The 19132-nt window shown below is 25.9% G+C and overlaps 1 protein-coding gene across 2 annotated transcripts; it reads right to left on the reverse strand.

Moving 5' to 3' along the window:
- Positions 1-159: 159 nt before the first annotated feature.
- Positions 160-17238, reverse strand: LOC135926120 (dehydrogenase/reductase SDR family member 7B-like). 2 transcript variants are annotated; one of them, XM_065461815.1, is made up of 7 exons: positions 17052-17238; positions 16900-17003; positions 4184-4406; positions 3909-4001; positions 3283-3435; positions 739-779; positions 160-622 (listed from the first exon to the last, which is right to left on the reverse strand). In XM_065461815.1, exons 1-7 carry the CDS (start codon positions 17209-17211, stop codon positions 446-448), a joined length of 951 nt encoding a protein of 316 aa, XP_065317887.1. In that variant the 5' UTR covers positions 17212-17238; the 3' UTR covers positions 160-445. The 2 variants fall into 2 exon arrangements, with proteins under 2 accessions (XP_065317887.1, XP_065317888.1); XM_065461816.1 differs by lacking the exons at positions 160-622; positions 739-779 and adding an exon at positions 2121-2295.
- Between the last annotated feature and the right edge of the window lie 1894 nt (positions 17239-19132).

Here is a 19132-nt window from a genome sequence, read left to right on the forward strand (position 1 = left end):
TGAGTAAGTACAAATAGTAGTTGGATTATCATTTGATCGTACTAAACAAAATTACCTCTAACAGTTTTCAAAAAAGTAAAAATAAAATTTCATGGAAAGTAGACAAATATTCATTTAAAAATTTTGAGTCAGTTATCGAAGTATAAAAATATAAAATATTCTTTAGTTTTACTTCATGTTTACAAACATTTTATGTAACATTCTTTGGTCTATAATTTTTAAAAAAGATATACCTTAATGACACTATCAATAATCCAAGACGCATATTTATATTAATGTTTCAAAAATATTTATTTCCAAGTAAAAACTTTCATGAATCTAAATAATTTGATCGCACTTGAGAAAGAGCTTTAAAGGTGGAGAAGTGATGTTATTTTTTTCAAAGAATATTTTTAATATTGTGTAAATAAGGCTATAAATCGTGTGAATTCGGACAATTAAAAATTTAAGGGTGACAAAAGTTAAAAGGGGGTGGATTCTGAGCCCTGCGACATATAATATCGAAATACAGGAAAGGAAGAACGGCTCTCAGAATAATAGCGAATCGATATTTGGGTTCGAATATATTCATTTCGGTCCTACGTCGGTTTCCTGACAAACCCCTTAAAATGGTGTCGGCTACCTATATGGTTTTATAAGAAAATATTATAAAAAATTATTTTATAAATTCACAACCTATACATTTATCCATAATATAATAAATTCAGATAAAATAAATATGTTATAAGAAAAACTGACCTTTAAAGGATCCATGCCCTTTGTAGTAGTGGAATCCACTTCTACGTCAAATGCGATGAATATAATTTGTTTTTAAAAATAAATTTATTAGTGATTAAACGTTAAGTGAACATTTATTGGTCTAGAATTGGAGTGCTCCACTTGCAAAATTGTTAAAGCTGAGAAAACCGATTTTAAAGTTTAGATTCAAATATAAGATTAGACTCCTATAAGTAAAAATTGAGAGGTCATTTATATTACTATTCCCAAATGCTAGCCTAAATTTTTTTGTGAGAATTTTTTTTGATAAAATCGAAATGGAATTGGAGTAAAATAAACACTTTATGAATTTTTTTTGTTGAATTTAAATTTTATTTGTGAGAATTTATTAAATAAAGCAAAATAAACCGAGGTAACTATATAAATCATCAAATTATGTAATATAAACACAATCTTTATTTAATTCGAATTTATGAATCCCGGAAAAAAACCCCCGGAAAAAAAACCTCCAGGAAAAAAAACCCAAATTTTTTTTTCAAATTTACTTAAGATCTAATAATATCGGTATATTTTTATTTGGATTTATATAAGGTATAGACGAATTAGTATTTTAGAAAAAAATATTATAAAAATATAATTTAATAATAAATTATATACATAATAATGATTTATCAATGAAATAAACAGATCTTATTGCAAATTTTGTCAAATTTAGTCTACTTAATATATTAATTAAGGAGGGATATTGTATTTATTGCTATAGCAATTTAGACATTATTACTTCAAATATTTTTTCGTAGTGGCATTCGCTTATAAAATTATTTATCAATATTAATTATTGCTAGGTTATACTAAAAAAATTAAGTGAAAATTGAGAAGAAAAAAATTGAGAAAAGGTCAGAAAAATAAAGATTAAAAATGACAAAGCAAAAATGGGAAGAAAATAATAAATTGAGAAAAAAATTGACAAAAAATTTTTTTTAAAAAATGAGGATTTTTTTTTAAATTTTTTTTCCATGGGGTTTTTTTTTCCTGAGGTTTTTTTCCGAGGGTATTTTTTCCTATTACCCGGATTTATATATAGAAATAATAATTTAACTGATTTTATGCCAATATTTATCAATATTAAAAAAAGTTGCTCAACCAGTGATTATAAGATATAATTAGGGGTGTGCCGATCCACATATTTTTCATCGATCACCGATATTGCTTCAAACTCGATCCGACACCGATCCGATATTTTTACTGATTTTTAATCACCCCCGTTTGAACCAAATATAATTAAGAAATCAATAATTTTTATGCAAAAAATCGAATTATGAATATTTAATTTTTTTATTTCTACAATTAAGACTATAATAAAAAAATATATATTTAATAATATATCCATTTTATGTTGGAATTATAAAATTGTAATATTTAAATATAAAATTATAATATATTAGATTTTTTTAATAAATATGAGAGCCTCTAGATTTTCTGGGAATAAGCTTCTACGATATGGACTATCTATATCTCCTGCCGTACTGAGAGACTCAGATGATTCCGCAATAACGCATTTTACTAAATTATCTTTGTCTTTTGTAAAATATTTCGATAATTCAGATACCATATTTAAAAAAATTCTTTTATTTAAAGTATAAATAAAAAAATTAGCGTTATTCAAAAAGATTTAAAATAAATAAAACTTTGGGTGTTCCTTTCTATTTTTATAAAAAAAAACTACATAAAATAAAATAACAAAAAAAAGAAAAGTTAAAAGATCGGATCGGTTTTTTGCAGGTATCGGTCCGATCCGATCAGAAAACGCTAAATATCGGTACCGATCCGATCCGATATTTAATATCGGCACAGCCCTAGATATAATAATATCATAGATAGTTCATATATAGCAAAAATTAAAATAGCCCAATATTGACTAGTGCTCTAATGTGGCTAAAAATTATTTTTTTTAAATCTAGTTTTTATTTATATTTAGTAAAAATATCAATTATAATTCACCCCTACAAATGTATTAAAAATGTCAGAGTACTTCAATTCTAGAATATATGTTATAGACATTTAGATAATGGTCAGGTATATTAATATATATTTTTAAATGTATTAAAAATAATCCCACTTTAAAAAAAGTTCTTTATTCAGGAATGAAACATTTCTTCTAATTGAGGGATAATTTAAATCTTTTGAAGGTAGAAACAACAAACCAAACTAATAACTTTCAGGTCTGACCAACATATTTTTCTTACTTAATTATAACAAAACTTACTATTTTAAAAACATAGCAATGGTGTGAATATACCAGAATTGATGAACAGGATAAGATAATTAATTATATTAACAAATTCATGACTGTGTACTGCTGAAATGATAAGTTATCAAGAAAAAAAAAGTAAAAGCATGTTTTGTGAGAAAGATTGGGAGGGAGGGGGAGGGAGATCATGTCATGACTTGTGAAAAGGAGCTTTTATCATATTATTTTTAATAGTTTAAAGAGAAATAATGGAAAATATATTGAAGAATTATGATATCAACCCTTAAAAATATTTCAAAAAATCTTTAAATAACTATTGTATAGAGCCCCATCGTATGTGATAGCGTTGAAGGAAAGCTTCGTGTTTATGTAGCCTGGATTGACCAGGGATATAAAAATATTGTATTTCGACAACTCGGCTCTGAGACAATCGGTGTATGCTTGTAGGGCATGCTTTGAAGCCGAATCTTTAAAAATAATAACATTGTTATCGCTGTGAATTTGATTGATATTTTAAAGCTTAAAACTAATGAGAGGGTGGGATAATCCTATTGCTTTCACAATTATTTATTCTTATGAAAACCCATCTAAATCCACGAATACTATCTAGTTATAGGGTTATATCAAAAATAAAAACTATATTGTAGGTGAACTAAAATGCCAAGAGAGATTATTTTGGTCATAAAGATATTTGAAGATTTATATAAATTCTTCTTGAATGAAACTTAAAATTTAAAAAAAAAGTATTTTGCATATCTTCTTAAAGACCGAAATAATCTTTTGTAAATTTTAATATATTTTTTTTATATTTTTCAATATATGGTTTAAGATATTTATAAAGACAAATTATTAAAATATCTGATCGCTTAACTATAAGTTTCCTGATAAATCAAGCAATATCATAAATTTCAAATATATATGTAGGCATTAATAAGATTACATGCAGATCTAAATGGAATTGCCAGTTTTCCTTGAAGGCTACAAATATTAACTATGACGCCATATCTTTTTTCAATCATGTAAGGTAAAAATCCTGATAAAATTTTTTATTTGTTAATGTGAAAAATATTATTTTAATATTTCTTGTATAAGTACACAAAAGTTATAATATAAAACAAAATGAACTTATAATAAAAATCACTTATTTCAAAAATTACAATTAAAATTTTTCGCTCTTATTTTTTCTAAATTCTAATCTTTTAAAGATAGAACAACCTTTTATTAATTGTAAAGGCCCAAAATAGTTGGTTTCCATCAATAGCCTATGAACTGATATCTCAGTGTTCGATATTTCGCCCCTATAACTTATACCAGCATTGTTAATTAGTATATCTGGTGATGATTCATCAAATATTCTTACAAATTCTTGAGTGAAATTGAAAATGGATTTGGGATCTGATACATCTAGTATGCACAAAGTTGGCACAAAAATCAAATCCTTTGTAAAGATGAATATATAAAAAATTATGTTTAAGTTATTAATAAAATATGTATAATAAAATTAAAATATTTCATATAGATTCATTCATCTAAATCTAAATACACTTTTTAGCCCTGCTAGATTACTACTAAAAACATTCGTATTCAGACGAATTCAGTTGATTCTTAAATTTAAATATTTGTACATTATAGCATGACTTTCATCTTTTAGATTACGCTGCTTGATTATTTATTTTTTTTACAGGAGAGCAATTTAACAATTAATTTTTAAAGCCCCCCCCCCTCAAAAAAAAATAATACTAGTAGTAATATATAGTGCTGAACGTTTTTTTTTAAAATCTGCTTTATAAATATTAGATAGCGCCGTAATTTTATCCTTGTATACAAATAAAATTGTTGTTTTCGAGTAACATGTGTGGTATAGTCGGTGAGTGCGTATGTCACTATATAGATCTTAGTTCAAATCCAGGAAGGCTAAGTTTTTTTTTTGAAGCTAACCAAATGGTTCTGTGCTATGGGGTGTGATATGTAGAATATTGAAAGCGATCGTATGATTCCGTTAATAGAAATTAAAATGCGTCTTATTATATTTAAAAAAAATTTGGTCGTTGTTTGGCAAAGTATTATATGGCCAACGCTCTATGTCATTACTTATTATGAAAATACGTAATTTTGTATGGTTACAGCTAGTGTTGTTAATCGACTAAGTCTAGTCGACTTAGCCGAAAACTGACTCGAGTTGTGAACTCAGGTCTATCAACTTGAGTCGACTAGAGGACGAATAATTCTATGAACTTTGTCGACTAGAGGACGATATAGTTCCATGAACTTGAGTACTAAAGGACGAAAATTTTAAATTAGTTATTATTAATAAAACATTTGTTTTTTATTTTTAACTTTAGATTTCCAACTTGAGTCGTTATTTATACGAAATATAATATACTTGAGTCGATTAGAGGACGAATAGTTGACGAAAATTTTAAATTAGTTATTATTAATAAAACATTTGTTTTTTATTTTTAACTTTAGATTTCCAACTTGAGTCGTTATTTATACGAAATATAATATACTTGAGTCGATTAGAGGACGAATAGTTCTATGAACTTGAGTCGTCGACCAGAGGACGAAGATTTGAAATTAGTTATTATTAATTAATAAAACATTTGTTTTGTTCTTTTTATTTTTTACTTTAGACTTACAACTTGGATCGTGAACACGAGTTATATACTTATGTCGACTAGAGAACGAATAAATTACTGGGAATGGGGAAGATCGTGATTTAAAACAATTTAATATAATATAGCGATACACTTTATACCAACAAGATGTTTATTATAAAAATCGCGAAGGGGGGGGGGGTGTTACTGCTTAAAACCTATATTGCCGACTTTTTTTAGATGAACCAGAGCTCTATTATGTCAAGACAAACATTGGTTTTAATGTAGACCTTTTTTTTATCGGGATAATTTTTTATCCCACGAAAATAATTTCTGCCTGAAATTTTTTTTTCAATAATTAATATAATTTGAATTTATTTTTTGCTTCTTCGAAACACTCCCTTTTTTTTCTTTTTAAAAATATATTATTTGTTTTCATGGTACTTTTAAAATAAATAAGATCTTTATTTTTTATTTTTATTTAGTTATTATAATAAAAAAAGTAGAAATGGCGAAGATTTTCCGGTTCATTTTTTGGAAGAATATGACTTAAAAAATGAAATGGAATTTTGATGTCTATGGATTCAAATATTCTTAACTCACTCTTTATCATGAATATGGTTATTCAAGACTCAAAAACAGATAAAATTTATATTAATTACTAAATTACTATTACAATATCGGAAAGGGTAAGTTCCACTCATTTAGTTAAAATACAACTGGGTACAAGGTTTGTTGGTATTCTTGAGAAAAAAAAATCGGCATAATTTTATGAAGGGTGGGCCTTCATAAAATTCACGTTCTCTCATTTTGGGCAGGTCTATGACCAACGTGCTAGATAAGATAAGATAAAAAAAAGTAACATACTTTATTGTTTTATTTATAAAAATTTAATTAATAAAAAATTCATTCGCGTAGATTTTTTAGCTATTCAAATGTCTTATTTATGTGAGTGAATAGTAATTCTATATTTAATATTCTCGTAAAAATTCGCGAGACATAATTTTTGATATTTGAGAATTTTCTAAGCTGAGGTAATTTTAAAATAAATTCAATGTTAAACTTTATTTTAACTTTACATAAAAATTATTTATTAAAATAGAGAAACATAAATTAAAATGATCTTTGATTTTAAATTTGTAAAACCTTAGATAAAATCTAATAAAAAGAGGCCTATAATCTTATATTAAATAAATTATTACTAAATATCTTCAAAATAATATATAAATTACACAATATTTATTTATATTTTAAATATTTATTGATAACTATAATACAAATAACAAGATTTATAATAGAATCAATAAGATACAAATGTATATATATATATAATGATTTCATATTGAAACATCCCAATTATTTAAGCATATACAATGTTTAAATGTTGTTGGGGACATCCTGTTTCGCTTCTTGGTCAAAAAATCAAAGGCCTTGCTGAATTCTCTTTCGCTTGGAACGCTGGACGTTTGTTGAGCAAGGTAATCCTTAGCTATCAGCGACAAGGTTGGGTAAAAATCGCTGTTTTTCGCCCACCAATCAAGTATATTAGTTGACGCTGGTGCAACCGGTTCTTTGACATATTCTATAACTTCATCTCTTGTGAGATCTGAAAATTATAAATTAATATAACCAAATATTTATAATTACTTTCTCAATTCGTGATGCATACAGACCGAATAAGGCTGTTTCCAAATCATCTGGAGAGAAGTCATACACATTTGCTTTGTGTGGCCACCCGTAGGTTTTATATAATAAATTGAATTTTTCATTATAATCCTGCTTTGCTACAAAATGAGGCATATATTTCATCTTAGTTTTCGGATCTAACATGGTAGATACATAATTGCTCAATGTACTCTGATAGTTTTTATACTTTCCACATTTTCTGCATTTTACTTGCCGCATTTTTAATATCATCATCTGGATGATTTTTGGAAGCCTCCCCTAAAATTTTGTCCATCTTTGCAATAAATAAAACAGCGGTTCCAATTGTACTAGTATCTGACGATATTTCGAGTGTTATTTTATAAAAAGGTTTTAAAAATTTTCAACTTCTTTTAAAGATTTTGCCTCCCAAAGGCTCTGTCATACATTTTTTTCCTAGTTCTTTAATTGCATCTAAATTCTATATAAATTAAATATATTATTAGACAATGCAATGTTATATCTCAAGAAGGTTATCAAAAGAAGAATATAAAAGACATTATGAAAAAATATGTTTAACTTACTTTGTTTACTGTTGATATCATTAAATATTTAGAGTTCCATCTAGTTACTACATCTAAAGGAATCCTCGTTCCTCCTGAGAGCTCTAAGTACCTTTGTAAAAGTTTTGGTAAAGAATGTAACATCTTTACAAGATTAGTTCTTTTATTTAGTTTTTTATCTAAGGCTGAAATCCCCTCTTTAACTATCAAATTTATAATATGGGCTTCGGTGGCTGTATAAGCTTGTTTTATATTTTTCATGATAAAGTGTAATCATTTTTTCAGCAGCGTTATCTTGTTCTGAATCTCAAATTCATCGAGAGATTCTAACAAATATTGTGATACTCCTCACCACTATGAGGATATGGTAGAATTAAATCTAGAAGACAACTTTTCATTTTCCACTTTTTATCGATATAGTGGCATGTAATTACACAAAAAGACGATGAGTTAATGAATGTCCACATATCAGTTGTGATAGCCAATTTACTTTTAATATTCTTTAAATTTTTTGAGTTGTAATTTTAAAAATTTATACATTTTTTCAATGTATTTACAAGCTGTCTGTCTTGTCCAGATTTTCTCATGCTTGAATATGAAGGAAAATATATTTCGGAACTCCTTACTATCCATAGCTTTGAAAGAAATGTTGTTTTTTTCAAAATTAATTTGTTAAGGCATTCGTTTTCCTTAGGTAATAATCTACGAATGCCAACTAGGTTTTTGGGTCTATCTTCGCTCTCTCCATTCCCAATTATGGATGATTTCTTCTAACGTGATTTTTTTTGGCTATAAAAATTAATATAGCTCATAATTTTATTTGTTATAATACTTGTTGCAGTGTGAACGCTAAAATATCTATTACACATTTTACACATTCGGCGATTTTTGTTGGGGCTTAATTCAAACATGCTCTTTGTATTAAAAGAAATACTATCTATCGATGTATTAACTGATGAATCAGATATTACTGATATCTGACTCATATTGATGTCTTGATCGAAGATCTTGGTTGTATGCAAGGTCATTAATCACATTTATAATTACAAAAAATTGTTACATAATTCTACCTCCGAGTCAAGGTCCATGTTATTTAGTAGAGGGTTGCTGTTATCTTCATCATTATCTTGGTACGACATTTTAGTATGAAAAGATGTGAAATAAAAAAAAATAGGAAAATGATTTTTTCAAATATGTTTTCATATAAAATAATTTTAAATATGATTGTGCAAAAAAAAATTATTAATAAAATATAAGAAATAAATAATTAAAAATTATTAGTAACCCCCCACACCTCAATAATAACCAATCCCTCCCCTTGTTTCTTTCTCCCAAAATAAATCTATCTCTTTCAAAATAAATTTTGGGCTATTTTAAAAAAGTTATAAAAAAGTAAAATTTTCTTGTTTTTTTCACCATTAACAATATTTATTTATTTAAATAAAAAATTTTTTATTTATAAATAAATTTTTGATATGTTCAAACGATTTATATTAAAAAGAATAGTAAATAAATCATGTATTAAAATTGCACATATACAGTAATAATATGATTTGTTATTGTTGTAACATATTTCCATAATGTGAAAAAACATTCTTATATAGTTAAATAACTTTCCCATAATTATTGTAAAAACATTTTGATAAAATTTTTAAATATATTTTTTTTAATAATAAGAGTTTTTGAACTTTAATGAAGATTAACGTCAAAGTTATGAATCGAATATAATTTTTTTATGTTTTGGACCGAGGTTTAAGTGGGAAAATGAGAATTTAAAAAAAAATTTCTAAGATTTTTACAATAACATTTTTTTAAATTTTAATTAAAAACGCGTCTAATTTTTCTTGGTCTATATTAGCTCAGTCTATTTTTTATAATTTTTTAATTTACTAAATGTTCTCTCGCAATTACCTCCGCAAATGACAAAATTAAAATGTATTCATATGTCAAAAATAAATTAATGTATGCACTTTTGTGCATATTGTAACTTCTAATGATTTCATACACGCCTATTAAACACCTAAATCATATTGTGATATTCCATCTACTTCATTTAACTCCTCACTTGTATATATGATATCATCATCCATTTCATTTCATTCTGCTATTAAATCTTTGAATATACTGGTAAATGAACACAATTCGTTATGTAATTTAACGCTCAATATATTTAAGAATTGTGCCAGTTTTTCCAAGGCATTTTCAGAAACCTTTACTATTTATTTCATCAAAATGCCTCATTTAAATTTTTTAACAGGTCCACTCGCACTTTTTACAATTGTCATCTTTCTACGGTACATATTCACTGAAATTTTATTTGACATGTTTACAATATCTATTTTTACCCATTTGCTTTAAAAAAATTCAAAAATAATCTTGACAATTGTCATTTTCTATGATATACCTTCACTGAAATTTTAATTTAACATGTTTACTATGTATATTTTTACCCAATTGCCTTAAAAATTGAAAAATAACGATTATGACAATTGTCACTTTTTTATGGTACATAATCACTGTTTAAAAAAATAACGATGACAAATGCCAGTACATTAATAATAGTAAGTCAGAGCATTATAATTAAAAGAAGCTATAAATAACTTACCCTCCCATAATTTTAATATCTACTAAATGTTATTATTATATAGATTGGAGTCAACCCTAGAAGCTTGGTCGAAAAAAATGATCAGGATTAAGGGTGAGGTGAAAAAAAGAAACACAAACCTTAGATCGTCCTTTAAAAAACGACCCATATTTTGTATCGGATCGAATAAAACGACCACAACTTTGGGTTGAAGTCGTAAAAAACGACCCGTTTGAATCTGAGTCGAAAAAACGACACAACTATTCGTCTTCTAGTCGACTTAAGTATATAACTCGTATAACGACTCAAATTGGAAATCTAAAGTTAAAGAAAAATGTTTTATAAATTAATAATAACTAATTTAAAATCTTCGTCCTTAAGTCGACTCAAGTTCATAGAACTATTCGTCCTCTAGTCAACTCAATTATATAATTTGTATTCACGACTCATGAAAGTCTAAAGTAAAAAAATGTAAAAAACAAAAATAATCTTAATTAATAATAACTAATTTGAAATATTCGTCCTCTAGTCGACTCAACTATATAATTTGTATTCATGACTCAAATTGGATGTCTAAAGTAAAAAAATGTAAATAACAGAACAAATATCATAAAAAATAATAACTAATTTGAAATATTCGTCCTCTAGTCGACTCAAGTTCATAGAACTATTCGTCCTCTAGTCGACTCAACTATATAATTTGTATTCACGACTCATGAAAGTCTAAGTAAAAACATGTAAAATACAAAAATATCTTAATTAATAATAATAAATCTGAAATATTCGTCCTCTAATCGACTCAAGTTTATAAAATATTCGTCCTCTAGTCGACTTGAGGACGAATATTTTAAGAACTTGAGTTTACGACTTGAGTTCATAACTCGCGACTTGAGTTTGAGTTAGTCGACATATTCGACTAATGATTCGAGACTCTGAGTTGGATGAACTCGACTTTTTACAGCACTAAATGAACTAATGGAAAGAGATAGCAATAGTTGGGTAATGGCTAAAAATATGATAAGGTTCTATCCACATGCGCGTGTCAAAAAAAATTATAAAAGGATTATGGCACGAGTGAATTTATTTGTTTTTTTTTTCATATCTTACTTGCATTGAGATGAAGGTCGAAGGTAGAATCGTTACTTTAAATTGTCTCATAGCATCTATAAACCAGAGATGAAGAATCTATCTAGCAATTGTCTACTATTTGTTTTATAAAACTGTCAATCAAAATAATATAGATTCAAGGTGACCCAATTGAATCCCTTCAGCTGTTGACATAGTATTAACCGTATTGCAGTATAGAAGGTATAACCGCTATGAATTTAATGCGAATAGAAGAAGTTTTTGATAAATTACGAAAGATAATGGTTTAAGAGCCATAAGCTTTAGAAACGCCCACTTTAATCAATTATTTATTTATTTTGGTTATTGTTTTGAATCAAAATATGAGGATTATAGGCTCCAAACTGTTAGTCATCTTTGATCAACCTCCAATTGAGTAGTCTAAGATCGTAGATGTTTTTTCGTAAATACATACTGAAAACAGTTTAAAAAACAAATCTCAGAAGTAAGTGTAAATGGTATTTGGGCGCAGATCTTTTTTAGGTTAAGTGAGAACATTAAGTTAGTCCCCAAAACGAATATGTCGAGTCAAAATTCCCCATTCTTATGTAAGATTCTATTACAGAGAATAGCTATCTTAGAAATCAAAATAAATTTCTAGTTTAATATTGAGGTTAAGTCTTAAATATATATAGGTCTTAAACAGGATGAGATCCCGAACTCTCATGCTTTTGTTGTACTCGGACCATTTCAAAATTTGAGGATTAAGATATCCAAAAAATTAAAAATTTCCTAAATAATAAATTTTATAAATAAATCATTTTCCTCGCATTTTTCAAAATAGTTTTTTGCCTCCATTTTGTAAGTACAATTTTATGATAAATAAAAATTTGATATAAGAATATACTGCTTTCAGAGTTGTTAAAGTAGCGTTCTAATGTAGCACGCTATCTTTTTTGGTAACGATAGCTAATAGCGCGCTACTTTTTTCCCAATTATTAATTTTTTATGCTCTAAAAAATATAATGAATATAACTATAAACATGAAAATTTAAATATAATATTATAATTTTTATGAATTATTATTTAATTTTTAAATTTAAATTTGTATTATAAACCTAAATCATCTGGTGTAAATTATTTAAAATATCATCGCAAATGGATATCCAAATAGATGTAAGTGAGTCAGACAATGATGATATTAATATGGAAGGTACCCTGGAAGAAAAAGTTCTTAATAACAATAATACACATTTTCCATTTCCAAAATAATGTAAAAACAAAAGGTAGCTGTCATCGTGGGTATCATTTTTATATAAATAATTATATATATATATATAATGTCAATCAGGAGATTGGTTAATCAATTTTTTTTAAAAATGTTCTTATTTTTTTTTATAAAACAATTATTATTAAAATTTTGAAAAATGATAATTAATTTTTTCCTCACTTTTTGAAAAATATTTTGATTTTTTTTAGAATTTAAGTTTTAAAAATTATTAATTTTTACTTTTAAGAAGATATTACTTTTGAATTTTTTTTGTAAAATTGTACACTTTTAAATTTACGTTTTGGAATTATGATATATATTTCTTTGTCGAAGATTATTTGAAGAAATAAAATATTCAAAAAAGTTGTGATTCAGAGAAAGTTTTAGGGTTTTATTATTAGGTATCAGTTTTTTTTATTGTGAAGTTCATCTTTTTTATTTGAAGTTTCAATTTTCTTGTTAGTAGCTACAAATTTATTTGTTTATAATGTAAAATAAATATATCCTCAAAGAAATCTTGTAGCTATAACTTCAAAAAACACTTATTTTTAAATTCTAATAGTATTTATTTTATAAGAATGTTCATGCAAACAATTTTAAAGAGATAAAAAACATCGTAATAATTTTAGTATAAGGGAGACTAGAGGTCTGCAATAAGCTGGTTTTCTGCCCGCCCATTTAAGTGGGATAGCGGGCTAAAAAAATTTAAAGAAAGGGCAGGCGGGCAGGTTAAAAATAATTTAAATTTTTGATATTTAAAATCATTTAAGTAAACATTAATAAAAAATTGTTCTTATGAACTCTTTTGGAAATTAAAAATTAAAATGTCCTTTTTTGATATCATTAAAACTTTTTTCTGAAAATAAATAACTATTTTTGTATTTTAAAATTTAAAATTTCCTTTTATGGTAATGTAAAACTTTTTTCTTAAAATAAATAAACTTTTTTGGATAAATTTAAAATTTCCTTATAAATATTTCTGCATTGTATGTTTTATTTTAAATTATAAAACTTTTGCAGAGTGTAATGCTGAAACTGAATTATTATTTTATTAGATGCTTAAAAAAATTGAAAGAAAGGCCATAATTAAATTTTATAATAACGGGCTTGGGCTAAAAAATTTTATAAATAATGGGCGGGCGGGTAAAATTTTTAGACTAGGGTATATTTTTTGCAAATTATGGGCGGGCAAGAGAACGGGTTAAAAATAATTTTTAAAACATTGGGTGGGCGCCCAATGCAGACCTCTAGGGGAGACTACATCCAAAAAGACCAATTCAATTCAAGCTAAATTCATTAATAATATATACCAATACTTCTTAGATACTGGCTGATAAAGTCATTGTCGATTTTATAAATGATACAGCTCAACCAAAGTACTTGGTTAATAATCCATTATTTATCATGATGATTAAAACTCTATTCCCTATTTTATGCCACCAGACACTAATTATTATAATAGCAGATAACTTTGAAGTGATGAAAGATGCTCTAATAGAAGAGTTGTCAGAGATATTCTATATATGTACGCCAGATATTTAGACATATAACAGAAGGTAAAAACTTATTTATATTTATAAATTGATCTGATATTAATATTTTTAGAGCTTATTTGGAAATCAGAGACCATTGGCTAGACTCTAAGACTTTAAAAGAATACCTGTAGCATTAGCCCTCAAAAGGATAATAGGATGCCAGACATACGATGTACTTGCAAATAAAATTTATGATTCATCTCAATTTTAAACTAAACTGACTATATCTCAATTCCGATGATGCTAAAGATCAACGTGATAACAGGCTAATGGTAAAGCTGAATAGTCTCATATCAAACAAAGATGCCCTACAACCACAAAAACGAATCCTCTAGACGCGATTTTTAATTCTATAAATACTCAAATGAGTATTTTTGATAATTTTTCTTATATTAAAAATATGTATATAAAATTAAATACTACCTTGTCCTCAAATGCTAGTGTTGAGAGATTATTTAATTAGGCGAAACTTATACTTTCTGATCGTCGCTCTAGACTTAGGATTGGGAATGATAGTATAGAAATGATTTTATTATTAAAATGCAACAAAATAAATAAAAAAATGAATATTACTAATAAATATAGTTTATTACATAAAATTTAGTTTATTACATAAAATATAGTTTTTTATATAAATTTTTAAATCAAAACTAACTATATTTAAGTTGATTTTTATGGATTGTATACTATACAATTACATTATAAGCAAAAAATAAAACAAATTTATTTCTAATTTTTTTTTACAAAATGTAGCCAAACCTACTTTTAAAGAATAGTAGCCAGGACTACTTTTAAAAAATAATAACCAATAATGCACTACCTTTTTTGATGGATAGCGGTAGCGTGCTACTTTTTTTGACAAATAGCAATAGCGGTAGTGCGCTACTTTTAAAAGTAGGGCTTTACAACTTGGCTGCTTATCTTGTTTTTATATCATATTTAGAAAGTAAAATATTGTAACAAAAACATACAATCAATAAAGTAATCGATAGATATTCAATTCAAATTTAAAATACGAGCAATTATGTTCCTTTATATTGTCAGATTTGTGTAGAAATATTTTGGAACATGTTATAATTGTTCAATTAAATAAAACATTGAAATTAAAATATAAATTAATTCTTGCTAGTAAACTGTTTATATGAAGTAGAATAATAAATAAATAAATGAAAAAAAAACTGTGCTATTTATAAATATATTTTTCACATATTCTTCAAACCCGGACCTTTATTTTGTTGAAATGTTCACATCTCTGGTTTTAAACCCTCAAAGTGATAAGCGATTTGAAAGGTAAAGATGTTATTCTTGACTTCTATCTAAGTTGTTAATTTACTTTTTAACAAGGTTGATTTTACCTTAAAGGGATTAATAGTTTATCTTTGAATCATTACAATGATTGGTAATGTTCTTTAGACTGTTTTTAAATTGTTTTATATATGATAGTTTGGTGGGACCATCATGAATTTAGAAATCAAAAAGAAATTTTTCTCATTGCTCAGAGAAATCAAAGGAAAAAAGAAAGGAGGAAGTTATATTTATCATATCATTGAACGTTTTAGATGCAAAAAGTATAGAACCATATAAAATTCTAGAAATAATATAAGATTTTGGCATGGCAATAAATTTATAGGGAAAATGAATTGTGACCTATGATTTGAATTCAAATTAAATATGGAAAATAAAATTAACGATATATTTAATCCCTCAATTTTACTACATCTCTCTTGGTTTTCAAAAAAATTGTATTAACCTTGAAATCTAATGTCAATATAACAAAACTACAAATAAAAATTTTTTAAATAAAAATGAGGTAAATATTGTTAGTAGTGTATAGGTATTGGCCCAATACCAGTATTGGTTAAAACAGAAGTGGTATCATCTTTGATAATATGATTTAATAGGTATGAGAGATAGGCAGAGATCAAAATAATTTTTTGAACATCTTACAGCCTAGCTTAAAATTTTAATAATTTTATCATTTTGGTTATATTTTACAATTTGTGTCAAGAAGTTATATATATTGTATTCAATTATATGATTTTCCAACAGAATAATTTAATTTATTTTTTAAAAATCAGTCTAGTCCAGAATTTTTAATAATCATATATTTTTGGCACTCAAAATAAGATATGAATATCAAATGATAAAGAGTTTTCATTACATTCAGAATCCTATAAATTAAAAGTTTTTTTTTTGTTTTTGCAACTTGCAATTGTGAAAACCTCTTATTTCCTTTGTCATTATTAGCAAATAGACTTATTACCCATTTATTGAATAATATTATATCACTATATTTATTCTCATAGTAAAATTATGTTTATGTATACTAAATTTAACAATTTATTAGAAATTGATTTAGAAAATTTATTTCAATCATTTTGGCATATATTATATTTGATGATATGATATGTAAGCATATGTTTTTGTTGTTTTGGCAACTTGCAAAGAATCTTTTCATATAATAATAAATACTTCGCCTAAAAAATTTTAAAAACACAAAGAAAAACTAGGATAAAAATAACTTATTAACTAAAAGGATACATTTCTACTACTCAAAATAAAGACATTACATAAAAAACTACTGTATAACACAAAAAAAAAATAATTGACAAGAAAAAGTTAACTCCATACCCAGTAGAGTATTCAAGGGGTTAACTAAAAACTTTAAATTACTGGTAAATTTGCAATTATTTTTTGTCTTGCTTTTTCTAAATTTTCCATATTTCTACCAGACATTACCACTTTTGCTCCATATTTTGCTGATAGAAATGATAATGCTTTATAAATAAAAATACAATTGTAAAGCAACCTACATCTAAACATACCTTCCCCTAATCCTGAATTAGCTCCTGTAATAACTATAGTTTTACCATAAAAATATGATGGAAATGGGTATTGTTTGTTTAAATTCTCTATAAATTTATATTTTTTATATATATACATAATAATGAGTAAAAAAATTAATAATAAAAAGAAAAAAAGCATTTTTTGATTTTTTTTGAAAATAATTAAGAGAATGAATGTCGATTTAAGATTAAGCCATTTTCTAAATAACGACCAGATTATTAAATCAAAATTAATTATCATATAAATTAATATAAAACAAGAATAGGCTAGTAATGTTTTGGCCCTTTGGGAAATTATTTTATGAGATGATAGATTAGATAATCTTTTTTAAGGCACATATGGAATAATACAAAACATTGGATAAATTGCCTCCACCAGTTAAGATACCTTCATAAGTCACTTTAACTTGCGTAATGCCAATGATCTTAAGTAAATTTCCGTCATACATAGGCGGTAAGTTGTAACTCAAATCTTTTAACATCTCTAATACCAAGTTTTTAGCCAAATCATGAGGTATAATGGTGTATTTGGAACCCGTGTCTACTTGCATAGTTGTTATAATATCATTTACTTTTAAAGTAGTCATAAATGCATTATCTTTATCATTAGGATTGGTAATTATTACGATTTCGATCACCATATTGGATCTGTTTCCTCTGATTATTATCATGCCATATATCATTTCTACCGTAATTAGATTGATTATTATTGTTTTAGCGATAGTTGTTGTAGTTATAGTTATTATAATTATCATGGTATCTAGAATTATTATTACCGTAATTCCTATCATAGTATCTAAAATTATTATTATCCTAATTCCTATTTCTATTCCTATATAATTATTATCTCTATTATCATAATTTTGTCTAAAATTATTTCTAAAATTTTTATTAGGTCTAAAATAATGATTATTGTCATTCCTGCAATTATATCTAGAAAAACTTCGGAAGAGCTTTGGTTAACTAAATCTTTGTGCTCATTATTTTTAACGTTAAACTTTTTATCTTTATCGGACTTTTCATCGTAATTCACATATTATCAATATCTGATTTATTATTAACGCTATCTAATCTACTTCCTATCTCCACCATGTCATTTAAGGTTAAATTAATTTTTACTTAATTTATATTTATTTTATCGTTTCAGGTAGACGTTCTTAACTTTTCTTTTATTCTACTATCATCTGAAAAATGACGTTTTTTATTTAATTTAGATACTCTAACGTACCATTCTAAAAAAAATTATTTAGAATTCTGACATGATAAATAAATTTGTTAATTGAAATATTTTTATCCTGTATTGGTAAAAGGTATCCTTAATCACTATATTAAGATCTCAGTATTTGAACAAATAGATTTAATATTGTCAAACACGTCATCAGAAAAATAAGCAAGTAAAGTATTTATTTTAACGGAGTCCGATGATGTGCTGGTCGAAAGGTAGTCAAGTACCCTTTCTATATAAACCACAGTCAGTGGTCCAATAAGCTTCGGAAACTTATAAGGTGTGTAATTAGGTAATTTTATATCCATTTATTATTATCTTTTATAAAATATTACATTAACATAATATATCTTAAACAAAAATGTTAATGTGTTTTTTCGTAATATAAAAAATGATGATGTTCAAATCTTCACAAATGTGCATCCAATTTGCACGAATTCGGAATCATTGTATGCAAAAAACTTGGCATTTAAGGCCTCATAGTAACTTAACATCTCCTTCAAGTTATAAAACTCGAAGAATATGTCTCCATGAACGGGTCCTCTCGTATATTGTACATCACAATTATCGGTAAGCTCCCACAAAATGTCATATACCGAGACCGAGGATGGAATATTAGTTATTTTAAACGAATACATGAAAATTTTTTATATATGTTATTAAAAGTTTTTAACTTTTTATAGTAGGAAAAAAAAAATTTTTTTTTATTTAATGTTTTTGCATGTTAAATATTAAATCTCACCATTATAAAAAAAATGGAAGAGAAAAAAATTCAAAAAAATATAAAATATAAAGGATTATGGTGAGTTTTTTTTACCATATCACCCGGGGTACC

The sequence above is a fragment of the Gordionus sp. m RMFG-2023 genome, chromosome 3 (genome assembly GCF_954871325.1).
Source record: "Gordionus sp. m RMFG-2023 chromosome 3, tfGorSpeb1-WG-v2, whole genome shotgun sequence".
NCBI classification, from domain to species: Eukaryota; Metazoa; Nematomorpha; class Gordioida; order Chordodea; family Parachordodidae; genus Gordionus; species Gordionus sp. m RMFG-2023.

Excerpts from the sequence above, each read along its gene's own strand:
- LOC135926120 (XM_065461815.1), bottom strand. The coding sequence starts at position 17,211 with ATGCTTTTTTTCTTTTTATTATTAATTTTTTTACTCATTATTATGTAT. Across the intron at positions 4,002-4,183 it reads GCCTTTACAATTAATAAAAG|GATTTTTACCTTACATGATT; the intron begins GTTGTTCTATCT and ends AAATTTTATCAG. Across the intron at positions 780-3,282 it reads CGATGGGGCTCTATACAATA|AAGTGGATTCCACTACTACA; the intron begins GTTATTTAAAGA and ends CATTTGACGTAG.